At 42.5% G+C, this 15,876-nt stretch overlaps 1 protein-coding gene and 1 long non-coding RNA gene across 2 annotated transcripts in view; one reads left to right on the top strand and one right to left on the bottom strand.

Annotated features, from left to right (window-relative positions):
• The window catches only part of CC2D2A (coiled-coil and C2 domain containing 2A), a 118,984-nt gene that overhangs the window by 10,742 nt on the left and 92,366 nt on the right, over positions 1-15,876 (bottom strand). Inside the window, 4 exon segments of the mRNA XM_003128860.6 lie at positions 1,086-1,199; positions 2,931-3,020; positions 6,899-7,102; positions 13,185-13,361. Of these exon segments, the coding sequence (XP_003128908.4) occupies positions 1,086-1,199; positions 2,931-3,020; positions 6,899-7,102; positions 13,185-13,361 (585 nt within the window).
• On the top strand, positions 13,369-15,525 carry LOC102159093. The gene is made up of 2 exons (XR_304754.3): positions 13,369-14,763; positions 15,188-15,525. It is a non-coding gene; the product is annotated as an uncharacterized LOC102159093 (long non-coding RNA).

The raw sequence follows: 15,876 nt of genomic DNA, 5'->3' as shown, positions 1-15,876 counted from the left end.
CTCTCATTTACTGCTCCTGTATGATTTCATTTGAGGCTCACAATAGCCCTCTAAGGGGACGGCAGGGCAAACATTATTGTCCCACTATCATTATAAAGTTCAGAGTTGTGAAGTGACTTGCCTAGAGTCAAACTGCTGGCAAGGAGTGGGCAGAGCCTTGAACCCAGGCCTTGAGACTTCCTAGCTCAGTATTCTTTTCCCTGTACCATCCTATCCGGAAGATAATAATGGAGAATGAATTAGGATTCAGATATGATACCACCTGACTATTAGCAACTTGTGCCACCTAATTCCCAAGGATTCCTGTGGCCTCTTTGGATAAGCTGCTTCAATCCATGCGACTTTTCTAAATTTGCACCCCAACAAACCCCAAATTTAGGGATATTTGCAGCAATCTGGGGAAACAAATTTTAGTGATCACCATCTCCAGTCTAGTAAAAATAACAGTGATAATACCAAACTATAGCTTTGGATACTTTTTCCTCTGCTCCTGTGGTTATCTGTCTTGTTCTCCTTTGCCAGGTTAACAGCAGGTGCCTGCGGAAGAAGCAGGTGTGAAGGGATCGCTACGCTGGCTACACTTCCTCAAGTCCCCTTCACCCGCAACACTAGATCACTAAGTGAATCAGAATTCTTAGCAATATGGGCAGGAGGGGGCTCACTCTGAAAGGTCAGAGCTAGGTGGGGGCTATGGGAGGTAAAAGCTTCAGATTTGCCAAAAAACACTCTGCAGCATTGTGTAGGACCCAAACCATTTCATGTTTTTTAGCACTTTTTTTTTTTTTTTTTTTTTTTTTGGCTGTGCCAGGGACGTGGAAATTCCCCGGCCAGGAATCAAACCTGTACCACAGCAGCGACCCAAACCATTGCAATGAGAATGCCAAATCCTTAATCTGCTGTGCCACAAGAGAACTCCATCAATTCATGTCTTATTCCTGGTTCATTCTTCCTATTACGGAATCTCTGGGTCATTTTCCTTGCAAATCAAAGGATTGTTAGGAAAATATGTCCTGCCCATGATTTGGAACGTAACATAAACATGTTGGACAAAGGCCATCTCTGTTAGAGCCAGCCTGTGACCTTACCTCAGGAATGGCATTGCCCATCACCAGCCAGGCCTTCTTACCCAGGGAGAGAAAATAATTACATAGTAATACTGCGTGCTCTTCTTCATCTCCTGCCAGGAGATCAAGAAATTGCTGACAAAAAGAAAAAAAAAATTATGTTGCATTGGCTGACGGCTTCACTCGAGATTGGACGGTACAGGATTTTAAAAAGCCATTGTTAATATTAGTGCCTTAAAGGAAAAGGTCTATATTAAAAACATTTCCCCAAATTTTGGTACTATGTTAATTCATTTAAAAAAAAACACTTTTATTTGGACATAGTGTTTCTCTGACATTGATGACATGGCTTTCTAGAATCAGTTATGGGGTGGGGGTGGGGAGACACATATCAAAGCTTTACCTTTTGTTTTGAATTTGTATATGATAGCTCCCTATATGCTAACCACTTTTTAAAGACTATTTTTTTCAGAGCCATTTGAGGTTCACAGCCAAGTTGGGAGGAAGGGACATCTATTTCCTGTGTTTTCCTTGCTCCCATACATGCAGCCTCCCCACCATCAACATCCCCCACCAAAGTGACCCATGCGTGACAATGGATAAACCTACACGGACATAGATCATCACTACCCAAGTCCATGGTTTAGATACAGGGCTCACTCTGGGTGGTGCACATTCTCTGGGTTTTGACAAATCTACCATGACAGTATCAGGCATGCAATGTAATGACACTGCCCTAAAAGTCCTCTGCGTTCTGCCTCCTCATATCCTGCTCCCCCACGCCCGCAGCCACACTGTTTTAAGCACCCTACATGCGTTATTTCATCCTAGAACAAACCTTTGAGGGCAATACTCTTCTCCTTCTACAGATGTGGAAGTGGAGGCCAGAGATGAGGCTCTACCTGGGAAGTGGTAAAACCAGTCCGTCTCTAGAGCACATGAACTGTTCTATTCTTTGTATATTTTACAGATATCTTGACAATTTTATCTCTACAACTGTCAACATTACGTTGCCAAAATGTATTGGGGAACAAAACCTTTTAAATGTACACTTCACTGTCTTCCGTTCAGAGCTGTCCTTCAAAAGGAGCTGTATAACCCAGGTCAGTTTTACGCAAACACAGGACAACATGAGATCCAGCAGCAGAATGAATACCAGTGATAATATGTATGTGTTTCATATGACTGAAGATTCATTTGGAAGTTTATGGAGCTTATGTTGATTGTAAGTTCCATGAGGTCAGAGGCCATGTTTATTTTGCTCATAGCCGGAACTTAGCACAGTGATAGGTGACCAAGAAATACATACTGAATGAGTAATGACACTCCTTAAGAAGCCCATAAATAGGAGTTTCTGTGGTGGCGTTGCCATGAGCTGGTCGCAGACTCGGCTCGGATCTGGTGTGGCTGTGTCTGTGGTGTAGGCCAGCAGCTGTGGCTCCCATCTGGCCTGGGAACCTCCATATGCCATGCGTGTGGCCTTAAAAAAGCAAACAAACAAAAAGCCCATAAATAAAGGAATATGCAATTTCCAAATGTAATGAGAAATGTGATTTTGATTATTTTAGGAATAAAACTGGGTTGTTGTTAAACTAACACTGGGAGGATAAATTAGCATGAAGACATCTGAAGGGGTTTTGTCTGTGTGTGCATAAGCAATTTTTTGTTTAACTTGTGAACTTTGGGTAAACTGACCAAGAAGAAAAAAAGTACTTCAGAATTTAGCTCATCCTGCTAAAGAGACGCCCAAGGAGATTTTTTTAGATAATGACTAATGAGTGTTGCGATTTAAAATAATGCAAGCCACTTATTGATACTCCACGGCGTCAGCTCCAATTAGTAAGTCTGTGCGCGAGAAGTACTTACATCAGATGTGCTCCACAGGTCACAGATCCCGGCAAATGAGACAGTGTCAGGCAAGAAAGGGATCAAAGACACGTATCGAGCCACGAGTTCCTGTTTAAACAAAAATAGAAAGCTGGATCCTCTAGCTCATTTCTTGCCTGAAAGTTTCATGCATCACAAACATTTATGTGAACCAAATGAAACAAATGCTCCTAAGTGCTTACTAAGTGTGGTTAGTATTATCTCATTTAATCCTCTCCAAATATCCTGAGGAAGATTATTGTTATTATCTTTCTTTTACAGATGAGGAAACTGGCTCTTGCGTCTCTTTGAAATGTCTTCATCTCCCTTCCAACCCCAACCCCTTACTTTCCAGGATAACAGGGCTCTCCAAGATCATCTTGTGCTTTCCCTAATCCAGTCCTGAAAGCAGCCGTTTCCCTAAGAAGCCCTGGTTCATTTATTTATCTATTTTTGTTTTTATTTTATTTGCTTTTTTTTAGGGCTGCACCTGCGGCATATAGAAGTTCCCAGGCCAGGGGTCGAATCAGAGCTGCTGCTGCCATCCTACACCACAGCCACAACAACAATGAATCAGAGCTACATCTGTGACACCACAGCTCACGGCAACACTGGATCCTTAACCCACTGAGTGAGGCCAGGGATCGAACTGAGTTCTCATGGATACCAGTAGGGTTCCTTACCACTAAGCCATGATGGGAACTCCGTGTGCTTTTTATTTTTCACAGTTTTTCTATGTTTTTTTCCTTTCCCCACTCTCTTTACCTGATTTTATTGTGTTATCTTCCTCCGGCTTGGAATTTATGCTCACTTAAAAAAAAATCTTTTAAGTTGTTAATCTGCATTTCAGTATGAGTATTTAACTTAAACTCTAAAGTTATTAGATGTCTTTTTCCTCATCTTAGAAAATATAGGAGCATTAAAATACTTTCATCAGTCCTGTCCCAACGTAAATATTTTTTTTCAGGGTTTCTGTTTTATTTTGGTTTTTCAACCACATTGCTTTTATTATTGCTGTGAAGACAATGCTTGTTGATTTATTCACAAATTTCCCATTTTCTTTCCCTATCTTTATGTGATGCATCTAGGATTTTCTAAGAGCCTTCCTTCTCTTTAAAGTAAATTTTTAAAGAAATTCCTTAAGTGAGAATCTTTGTGTTGTGAATTCTCCAAAACAATCTTTAGTGTGAAACACAATTTCACTGTATATAAGTTCCAAGTTTGATGGCTATTTTCTTTTAGCCTTTTCAGGATCTTAGTCCTTTTCTGGCTTTGACTTGACTTGTGCAGCTGAAAAGTCCGTTGGTCTAATTACTGCTCTTTTGCAGATAATCTGCACTTTTTCTGTAGCTGCTTTTAGACCATCTTAGTTTTTGTTGTTCTCTATGATATGCCAAGATTTTAATTTCATTTTATTTATCTCATGTGGGATTTGTTGGGCTTCCTGGATCAGAGGACTGTGGTCCTTCATCAGATCTTGAAATTCTCAGCTCTCTCTCTCAGAATATTGCTTTTCTCCTCTTATGCACAATCTGGCTCTCCTCCCTTTATCCTCAGTGTCTCTTGGCATCTCCCACCCTTTTCTGTCTCTGTGCTAGAAGCCAGCATGTATATGTTAATGCGCTAATTCTCACTGTATTTACTTGTGTGTACTTTATGTATTTAGCTGTATTTACTATTTGTTCAATTTCCGATTTTAACTATTCTTTTATTTCTACAAGATCCATGTAGTACTTTTAACACTCTGCTTGTTAGCTCTAAGAGTCTGTTGTGCTTTTGTTATATTTTTAATTCTGGATGTCTTAAACATACCTATTTAATATTTTGAATCTGGTAATTCTAATATTTGCAGTCGTTGTGGCCCGATTCTGCAATATATTGTTTCTGCTAACTCTTACCTTCTTCATAGTGACTTATTTCTTCATCGATGGTCATTTATATGTTCACGTTGCTTGAAACTTTTTCTGTGGAATTTTTTTGAGGCTGATTTTAAAGGATGTTCTTCTAGAAGGATTTGCATTTGCTTCTGATGGGGACTTAGGGCCATTACCAGCAGCAAGTTCTTGAAATTAAAATTTCGACTGAACTTTTTGGGGGCCACACGGCTAGTATAAATTCCAGTCCCAAGTGTGAATAAAGACGGATTAGTGATGAGGAATTCTCAGGAGGCACTTTTATTTTTTTCTCCTCCATCAAAGGTCAAAAGTGAGACAGATTTCCTTCTCCAGGGCAGGGTATTTCTTAGTTTACCTACCAACAATTTTACCCTTCAGGAGCCCCAACTCTGTAGCTGAGTCTCTAACTCAGTCTCCCAACCTGATTCAGCACCATCCATCTCCTGTCTCCAGCAGCCCTGTGGCCCAGTGAAACCCAGCTCTACCGTCGGGAATTACAGAATGACCTCAAAGCAGACACTGTTTTAAGCCCACCCTGGTGCAGTCTTGCTTTCCTGGTGTTTCCTGCTTCTGGGTTTCTTGATTCACCTGATTTTTATTTCAGCCATGATTTAAAACATAATTTATTTTATTTAGTTAGTTTTTTTTTTTTTTTTGTCTTTTTCAGGGCCACGCCCACGGCATATGGAGGTTCCCAGGCTAGGGGTCTAATTGGGGCTGTAGCTGCCAGTCTACACCATGGACACAGCAACGTCAGATCCGAGCCATGTCTGTGACCTACACCACAGCTCTGCAACACCAGATCCTTAACCCACTGAGCGAGGCCAGGGATCAAACCTGCAACCTTATGGTTCCTAGTCGGATTCCTTTCCAATGCACCATGACAGGAACTCCAAAACATATTTTAAATATTTCATTCTTGTGTTCTCTACTGGGAGTTTTCTGCATATCTACTGTACTAGAGAGAACAGAAGCCACTAGTATGGTTTTTAATAAGAATTGATAAATAAGTGAAATGTGGAACACAGGTTGGTTTGTTTTAGATACCTCTATATCTGCTGATGGGCACATCATTACCCTGTTCCTAAGTTACTGTATTGATGACTTACTAGCAGCAATTACTCTCTATACTATCCACTCTCCAAAGACAGCTGTGGGTTACAGTCACTTAAGAATTGCCCGTTCAACATACTGTCCTTTTCCAGTGGGGCTTCAACAGGTAGGTGCTCGGCAGGCAGAGAAGGACGCGTGCATATTTAATGGCCCAGTACGGATGTGCTTTATGGCAATGGCCTACACGCTGTATGTACTTAAATCCTGGAAATAATTTCTGTGTAATTCGAATTTAATGATGCTAACAGCATCAAGTATAATACCAAGTGGTTATCGTGGTCTAATCGAAAATGCATGAGTTCTGAAGTCAGCGGCTTAGGTTCACCTTCTAGCAAAGTTATAGAGAACACATAATGAGAACATGTTTATGTCAGACATTGTGAAAATATACAGTGGCTTCCAAATGTTAATTTTCCAGCACCCAGTATGTCAGGAACACAGTAACCACTCAGTAATTAATTAATTGTTCATGGAAAGAGCGGACTAAGGTTATTATCCTCAACGGACCCTCGGACTTTTCTAAAGAAAGTAAACCTCGGACGTCCCATCATGGCTCAGTGGTGAAAACCCGACTAGCATCCATGAGGACGAAGGCTTGATCCCTGGCCTCGCTCAGTGGGTTAAGGGTCCAGGGTTGCCGTGAGCTGTGCTGTGGGTCGAGGACATGGCTTGGACCCTATGTTGCTGTGGCTGTGGCCGTAGGCCAGCAGCTGTAGCTCCAATTTGACCCCTAGCCTGGGAACTTCCATATTTCAAGGTCACGGCTCTTTTTTTTTTTTTTTTAAAGACAAAAGAAAAAGAAAGAAAGCTTATGGTACTAAAAAAGTTTTACTCATTAATCACTAATGATCTCGATGTAGTTACTGTTGTAAGTACTTGAAATGTGGTAATTAAGAGGGCAGTGCGTTGACATTTTAAAACCTTTTTAGCGCCAACACGGATTGGCTATGAAATACTTACAGCTGTTGCCTGGGGGTTGTTGGGGTAGGCGCCAAGGAGCTCCTGAGGAGGGTTCAAAGGCTTGAGATAACGGGTAATAAAGACCGTTTTCCCACTAATGTCAATCACTGTTGTCAGGCACTGACGATTTGGAAACTTTAAGGCACATTCAGCTTGAAACTTCTCTGCCGCTTGAAGTAATTTCTCATCTTCCTGAGAATCAAACTTCAGAAAGAAAGAGTTTATATATGATTATAGGAGATACAGTAGAACCAGCTCAGATCCCACGGAACTTAGTGTGTGCTTCTGAAAAATAATATTTAGTGACCCCCTTATAAAACTGTCATGCCCTGGTATTCCTGAAGCTTTACTTCATTTTATTGACAACTTAGAAATTAGATGGAGTCATTAAATACTTAAAATACATTCAGCAGCACTGAAAGAAAGTAGTCAACAGGCAAGCAGCCAGGAAATTACTGGATTAAATAAAACAATATATATAAATATATATAAACGTACATAAATTCGACTATTTTGGAATGGATAAGCAATGAGATCGTGCTGTCTAGCACTGGGAACTATATCTAGTCACTGGTGACGGAGCCTGGTGGAGGACAATGTGAGAAAAAGAATGTAGGAGTTCCCGTCGTGGCGCAGTGGGTAACGAATCCGACTAGGAACCATGAGGTCGCAGGTTCGGTCCCTGCCCTTGCTCAGTGGGTTAACGATCCGGCGTTGCCGTGAGCTGTGGTGTAGGTTGCAGACGCGGCTCGGATCCCGCGTTGCTGTGGCTCTGGCGTAGGCCGGTGGCTACAGCTCTGATTCAACCCCTAGCCTGGGAACCTCCATATGCCGTGGGAGCGGCCCAAGAAATAGCAACAACAACAACAACAACAACAACAAAAGACTAAAAGACAAAAAAAAAAAAAAAAAAAAAAAGTAAAAGAATGTATATATGCATGTGTGACTGGGTCACTTTGCTGTACAGCAGAAAATTGACAGAACACTGTAAACCAACTATAATGGAAAAAACAAAAAGTATTAAAAAACAAATTAAAAAATAAATTCAACTATCATGTACTAATTCTGATTGATGAGCCCGAGCAATAGTTTTATGTGTATTTTGATGCTGGTTTTAGAGGGGAGAAGCGCTCGGAAATCTAACATTTCAAATGCAAAGCTAAAACAACTCATGTTAAAAGGACAACAAATTTACAGGTATGTATGAATGTGTTAAAAAGTTTTAAATCCATAACCAATATAATAAATAATAGTAATGGCAAAAGGAAGCAAAACTAGAAATATCAAATGTGCAATAGTTTTTTTAAGTGGTTCTCTGATCTAAGTAAGATAAGCCGATTTCCAGACTTTTTAGAGTTACTCAAAATAGATGAAACAGCGCACATGTCAACTGTCTGTAGATGTATGGAGTCATTTTTCCTTCGAGCCACTGCTAAGAAGTAGCATGAAAAAAGCAGATATTCAAATATTTTTATATGATTTTTTTGTTGTTTAGTATAAAAATTTATATATGGTTGCTTACATGCCAAAGGATTTTAAGACAAACAATTTTACTAGAAAAGTAATTTTTAAGGAGGATTTACATTCTAGGCAGGGTTTAAAAGCTTTGTTTTTTGAGGGGGGAAATGCATCCAGATAGCCCCTTCAGCATTTTAAATTGCTCAAGTATTTGTTTACTCTGTCTCCCTCATAGAGGGAGATTCCTGAAGTTAGGGATTTTGTTTTGATCTAGGTGGTTTTTTAAAAAATCTCCAGGATCAAGGATACTCCCAGCACAAAGCGTTTAACAGATGTTTCGCATGACTGCATGAGCGCAGAGAAAACATCCTACTACTTCTTCATGGCTCTTAATAGAATCTAGACTATTGAATTACTCTTGACTCCTCTTATACTGGAGCTGGACTGTGGCTCCTGTTTCTAAGTTGCCTGTTGTACCTGAGAAACTGGGGTAGCAGTTGTGGGGTTAATTAAGCAGGAGGGGGGCACTTCCAAAAGCCTCCTGTAGATCCTCATGGGGTGTCTGTCACCTGACATCTCAGTCTTAACATCATCCTCACCATCATCATCATCATGATTAGAACCACCTGCCGCTCAGCAGGTGCCTGCCGGGACACGGGAGCTACTGAACAGGTGTTACGACGAAAGCATAAAGACATGGAAATGGTGAGCTTATACAACTATGGTACGGCTGTGTCGCAGACGCCTAGGGTAGAAATAATTTCAACTGTAGAAAGACGGAAAATGGTGAAACAAGGGGGTGAAAGCAGCACCTTGTTGAATTTTTAAACTCATTAAATTTTTCATATTTATCCAAAGACTTGAAAAATGTTTGCTGTAAGTCTCAAAGGTTCTAGGCAGTCTGGATAGATGTTCATGAAACAGTGCTCTCAAGAAACTCCTCGTCTAGAGGAGACTATTACGAAGCCATCAGGTAATTTAAAATACTTGACCCAGAGTTCCTGTTGTGGCTCAGTGGAAATGAACTAACTAGCACCCATGAGGATGCAGGTTTGATCCCTGGCCTTGCTCGGTGGGTTCACGATTCAGTGTCGCTATGAGCTGTGGTGTAGGTCACAAATGCAGCTCGGATCCAGCATTGCTGTGGCTGTGGTGTAGGCTGGCAGCTGCAGCTCCAATTTGTCCCCTAACCTGGGAACATCCATATGCCACGAGTACGGCCAGAAAAGATTTAAAAACACACAAAAAAACCTTAACCCCAAATCCTATAGGAACAGACACAGTGTGCTGTGGAAGCATTAAAGAGAGGCAGCTATAGGCCCTGTCCAGAAAGAACAGGAAAACTCTTGAATCTGTACTGACTACTGGTCTTCCAAGTTGAAAAGCGTATATATAACTTTTTCTGCCACTTGAACCTGGATGTTCTGCTGTGTATTTTGACTCTGTACTCAGAGCTTCTGGGGAGCAGGGCCCAGGTTTGAATCATTTTGTATTCTCTGCACTGAGGTAAGCATTTAACAGATGTCTATTCGTGGTCATTAACACGTGTTTAGGCCGATAGAATGCCATTTAAAGGACTGAAACAGTCATTTAAGGAGTAGGATGCTAGGTTGGTAATCTAAGAAGTACCAAGCAACAGCTAAATAATAAAAGGATTTGGATCATTTCTTATGAAACAAATAAAGCTGGAACTGACAAATTCACAATTTGATTCAATGTGAAATTTGGAAGATTCATAACTGGTTCAATTCTTTAGCCCCTGGGTTAATATAAATATTTACAGAAAACTGAATGGGTTTACCTTCTCTTTGGAGACCTACTCTGTGACAGCTCCATGGACCAGAAATAATTGTCACAGCCACAAAAGAAGCGGCTCGTGGATTTTATGAATTTGCAAGCAGTGGAGGTAGCCCCCAGTATGCAAGAGACATTCAGACATGCGACGTCCAGATTCAGAGCTCAGTAAGGAATCGTTCCCACAACATGAAATGGGCCAAAAGACAAAGCTAGACATTGTTCATGAACTGCAGGTATCTGTAGTTCACTGCCAAGGAATCACATACACACATCGGGACACAGCAGCTTCCATAAGGTGGCGGAGGACAGAAGCAGCTAATGAAAGCCTAATAACTATTGACTGAAGAATGGTAAAACAGAACACCTGGTACCTTTTTAAGCATGTCACCCATCTACCAGAAGCAAAGAAAGAAAAAAGAAACAAGAGGAAGACTTTAACAGAAATAATCTATTTTTAAAAACTTTTGTTTTTACCAAGACAATGTAGAGCACATTAAAATAAGAGTTTCAGGAGCTGCTAGTGATTTTTCTTCGAAAGTTCCATGAGTAAATGCCTTTTAAATTTTTTACATTTAATTAAATTAATTTTTTAATTTATTTATTTTTTGTCTTTTTAGGGCCACACCTGCAGCATGTGGAAGTTCCCAGGCTAGGGAGGGGTCAAATCAGAGCTATAGCTGCCAGCCTACACCACAGCCACAGCAACACCGGATCCTTAACCCACTCCTGAGTAAATGCCTTTAAAATAAACTATATGGAACATGGTTCAACATGGGATGATGGTGGAGGCAAAACTCTAATCTGCTAATCCAGGAAGCTGCTGCTAAGTGTGAAAACAATTCCAGGTAGTGGGTCCCTGCTATTAAGTGGGTCTCTGTCACTGAGTGGCTTTTTCCACTGCTGTGTGTTTAGGATGCTAGGGTCCTGTCAGTGCACCAGGCTTCCTTAACAAGGAGGGCTGAGAGTCTATATTCCAAGGGGTTTTTTCATTTTTGAGATCTAAGAAATGCTCTGTATAGCCACAGCAGGGCAGTGAAAGGCCACCCAAAACAGCAGCTGACAGCTTAGATACCTCCTTTTAAGAAAGGGAGGGACCAGGACTCAGAACTCCTGGAGTTGGAGGTCAGGGCCTGGCAAGAATGCCCAGTGCAAAGGCCCCTCTGGTTTTCAGCTTTTCAGCCACAGTCCCAGACTGCTCTCCTCCAGATGTAATACTAGCTGGTCTGTGCTTCTATGAAGAAGACAGAGCAGTTCCCATCGTGCCTCAGTGGTAATGAACCTGAGACTAGCATCCATGAAGTTGAGGGTTCAATCCCTGGCCTCACTCAGTGGGTGAAGGATCTGGCGTTGCCGTGAGCTGTGGTGTAGGTGGCAGATGGGCAGCTAGAATCTGATGTGGCTGTGGCTGTGGTGTAGGCCGGCAGCTACAGCTCCAATTAGACCCCTAGACTGGGAACCTCCATATGCTGTGGGTGCACCAGTGAGACCTTAAAAAACAAAACAAAACAAAAAAAGCAAACAAAAAACAACAGAAATAGCAAATAATCTTTTGTCTGGAAGCAGTCTTCTGTGTAAATATGCTTTTTCTTTCTCTTGAGTTTGTACATGAAGAAAAACATTCCAAATACATGTTTCCCCTTCTAAAAATATTTTGAAATGTATACATTCTAACACGTCTTCTGTAGAACCTATTTGTCACAGCTTTAGTGACAAAGTCTAGCATATAAGATTAATTCGAATTTCAGATTTGTTTTCCCAACAGTCCTTCATTTTTTCCTATAAATGCCTTGCAAATATGAAACAGTGATAGCAATTTCTCTGTGAACCAAACTGAAATACTGAAAAAGTAACAGAGATGTGTGCAGTTTTTTTTTCATCTCCCTCTAAGTCTAAATTACAATGGATAAAGCAAAGAGTTGGCGTAATAATACGTGCAGGATCGCCTAGCAGTTAACAACTTGGAATTTTATCTGCTTTTTTAGGCTGCTATATCCCCAGTGCTTAAAAAATGCCTGTCACAAAGTAAATATTTGCTGAATAGAGATGATTTAAAATCAGATGGATGTTTAGTCGTTAGCTCTGCCACTTACTGCCTGGGTGAACCCGAGAAGGTGAGCCCCTTTTCCTCATCTCTCAGTCGAAGACCTCATCTCACACGACAGCTGAGTATGAAGAGAGGGGACAGGGAGTTCTGGTCGTGGCGCAGCAGAAACGGATCTGACTAGCATCCATGAGCATGCGGGTTCGATCCCAGGCCTCGCTCAGTGGGTCAAGGATCTGGCATTGCCGTGAGCTGCAGTGTAGGTTGCACATACAGCTCAGATCTGGCGTTGCTGTGGCTGTGGCGTGGGCCGGCAGCTGTAGCTCCGATGCGACCCCTAGCCTGGGAACTTCCATATGCCATGGGTGCGGCCCTAAAAAGCCAAAAAAAAAAAAAAAAAAGTATCTCCCAATTCTGAAGGTTGGGGAACAGTTGCTAACAAGTAGAAATTGAAGAATTTCTTTTTTTCTAGGGCTGCACAACACTGGAGTACTCGTGCATGTATTCATTTGTTTCTGTTCAAAGGCACGGAAATGAACTGCAGTGACCCCTGAAGGTCACCGAGCTTTGCCATCCGATGCGCTGATTCAATGCACGGCACAACCAGGGCTGTGACGTCAGACTGAGAAACACATTTCAGCATGCTTGCCAACAAACGTCAAGAGAAGAGAGCAGCCTGCTTTTCCAGTTTGTCATGGTTCATTTTCTTCTCATTAAGAAAATTCCTGTAAAAGTAGAGCATGTTTCTATTTGTTTTGCTTTGCTAAAAGTTTAAATTGCCAACTGGCATTATTGGCTCAATGGCAGTACCAACCCTCGCAGCTGTTTGCTCACCCGTGTTCTGTCCAAAGCGAAAGAGCACTAAATGGACACCCAGGTAAGGAAACCTCTGCCTGTGCCGTTCAGCCCTCGGTTTATGAGAGCGTAGCCTTGCAGGCACTTCTCACGTTTCATCCACATCAGACACATGATTCCAGAGTTCACCAGTACCTTTTCTCGAACCGACTCCCCGGGAACCAGCTGCGGCTCCAAGGTAATAAACAGGGTGAGGTAGGAGCCTGCACTCAGGCTTCGGACGGGATCAAAGCCCCGATCCGCCGTCACACTCCGCTCCTTGCTGTAGCCCAGAAGAACTGGAGGAATGTCGATTTTAAATGTCCCATCAATCTGCGAAGAAAACACGACTTGGTAAACACCCTGCGGATTTTCTAACAGAAGTTCAAAGGCAAGTGTCAACGCCTCATCCTCTGATGAACTCCGTAAGAGGTGCTCAGACTGGTCCCCAGCATCTACCTCCCACCCCTCCCCGTCCCTCTGTGCTGTCTCTCTCTGCTGTCACAGCAAGGGCTCTCCTTTCCCTGCCTGCTTTTCTGGGTTCACCAGAGTGGGTACTAGATATGCAGCCTGATACCAATGCTAGGGTGTCTGGGTTCAAATTCTGGGTTAAACTCCAAGGGACTTGGCTTGGGCATTTGCAGAAAGGAGACAATAATAGTAGCTACTTTGCAGTCAGTGTGTGCTGACTGGATTAACAGATGGTAAAGCACCAAGAAAAACGTCCTGTGATAAGTGCTCAGCACGTGTTAGTGGCAGCCAGTGGCCTTTCCCGGAAGGGCCCAACTTCCCATCGCCACCGTTTAGAACTTCGATCATTCTTCAAGGCTCAGGCTGGATGTTGTTTCCTTCATGATTTGCTTTTTCGTCTCCACCAGCGTCACATACGGGTCACTTCTTTCATTTATTGCCCTGACACGTTCTGCCGGCCTTTATTGCTGTGTGCACAGGTGCTGTGTTGTCAGATACCTGCTTTTGTGTAGTTATCCTGCCTCGTGCTCCCTTTGGTACCATCCTTCTCCAATATACGGGAGTGTTTCACATACACAGTAGGCACTCAATAAATGTAGGCTAAAGGAATTATAAGCCACTTACATAAAAATGACCTCATTTATGTAGAGGCTCCAAAAGACAGAACTCACTCCTGCGAAGTCCGAAGCAACATCACGTTTATGAAAGATTGTCTACAAAACTACTCAAGGGCTAGGATTTGATATCCACAGATTTTCAAAGAATCCAATTTTATTTTGGTCTTTTGGGGCAGTTATGTCTCAGGAGAAATAGAGAAAGAACTTAAACTTTCAGCGAATATGCCCTCTAGAGAGAAATGAAGCAAGCTCTTATTTGTTTTCCTCCTTGTGTTGGCAGAGTTCTCCCAGATCCTGTATCCAGGCAGGTGGGAGGGGAAGGGAGCAGAAGGCTGTAAAACCAGTGTCGTATAAAGCACAGCTGAAATACCTGAGCACATCTGGTCTGTAAAATAGAGAGATGAGCCAAGCGGACCTGGGCACTGTCTCCAAATAGTTGAAGTGTAAGAACTGAAGACAGAGTTTCTCAGCCTGGGCACTGCTGGCATCTGGAGCCGGCCAGCTCTTGGTTATGGAGGCCTGTCCTGAGCATGGCCAGGTGTTTGCCGCACTCCTGGCCTCCACACACCAGTTACCAGTTGCGCCCCTACTAGTTGTGACAACCAAAATGTTTCCAGATTATCACCAATCGTCGCCTGTGGGTTCAGGTAAGAGCATGAGCTTCAGCATCGGAAACTTTTATAATGACAAGCAGAGTAAAAAAGAAAACACAAGGTGCCGTGGGTGTAGCCCCAAAAAGACAAAAAAAAAAAAAAAAAGTAAAATTTTGGGCAAGCATATAACTGCAGCATCACCTGTAGACAGCCCCTTTGGTCTAGGGAGGATTGCATTTCCTCAAAGGATTCTTGAGATTTCAAGGCAATCCAAACCTCTCAGACTGAAACTCTGCACCAGACCCTAAATCTTTGCATTTTGAAGTCAAAGCCCTTTCCTTTAGCCTCTCAGGGCTCCTCTCAGTCTCAAAAGGCTGACTCAAGAGTTAATGATTAGGAAATCTTATTACAGCTAAAAACTAGTTAAAAGAGTCTCCATGACTGGGCCACTAACTTACTACTCATGGTTACTTTCCAGTTAGTAACCTCGTGTTGCACCTCATGTTTTCTCTTGTAACTGAAACACTGCCTGACACCCCCTGCCTGTGAGCAGTCTTCATTCCGGAGAGCAGGTGAAGGAAGGAGAACCCTGAAGACAACCAGAAACCATCACAGACCCACGGCCTGGACGACTCTGAAACGGTCTGTGGGTGAAGAGTAACACAGACACCTTAACCAGCCACCCCGTCTTCTGAGCTGCACCTGTAACACCCCTTGCCATCCCCTCTCAAGTCAGGGCATACTTTTGAGGCGCTAGCCTGCCATGTCCTCCTCTGCCTGGCAGAGCAATAAAGCTGTTCTTTCTCTTCCTCAAAACTCTGTCTTGGAGACCTAGTTGGTGCTGGTGTACAGAGGCCGCATTTTCGGCTACAAGACTTGAGTTTTGGTCTTGGTCTTGCTCGAGACTTGTGGCCCAGGCAGCATTTGCTGTCTGTAGTCATCAAGTGAGGAATATAAACCATTTCCTCTGTAGCCTTTTGAGATGAGCTGCAGGCTATGGCTCAAAGCCTCCTGTTTCCATGGACTTAATACTGGGCTATTAAAACTACTGCAAAATCTCTAATGGTCCCAGATTAGAGCTACTGAATCATTCAAGAATTGCTAACCTGATGGATCCCCTTAGGCAAAATTGTTAAACTAGGGTTTTAGCTAAGAGAGTCTTCACTA

The sequence above is a fragment of the Sus scrofa genome, chromosome 8 (assembly GCF_000003025.6).
Source record: "Sus scrofa isolate TJ Tabasco breed Duroc chromosome 8, Sscrofa11.1, whole genome shotgun sequence".
NCBI lineage: Eukaryota > Metazoa > Chordata > Mammalia > Artiodactyla > Suidae > Sus > Sus scrofa.
This window is presented reverse-complemented; position numbering and strand designations above follow the sequence as displayed.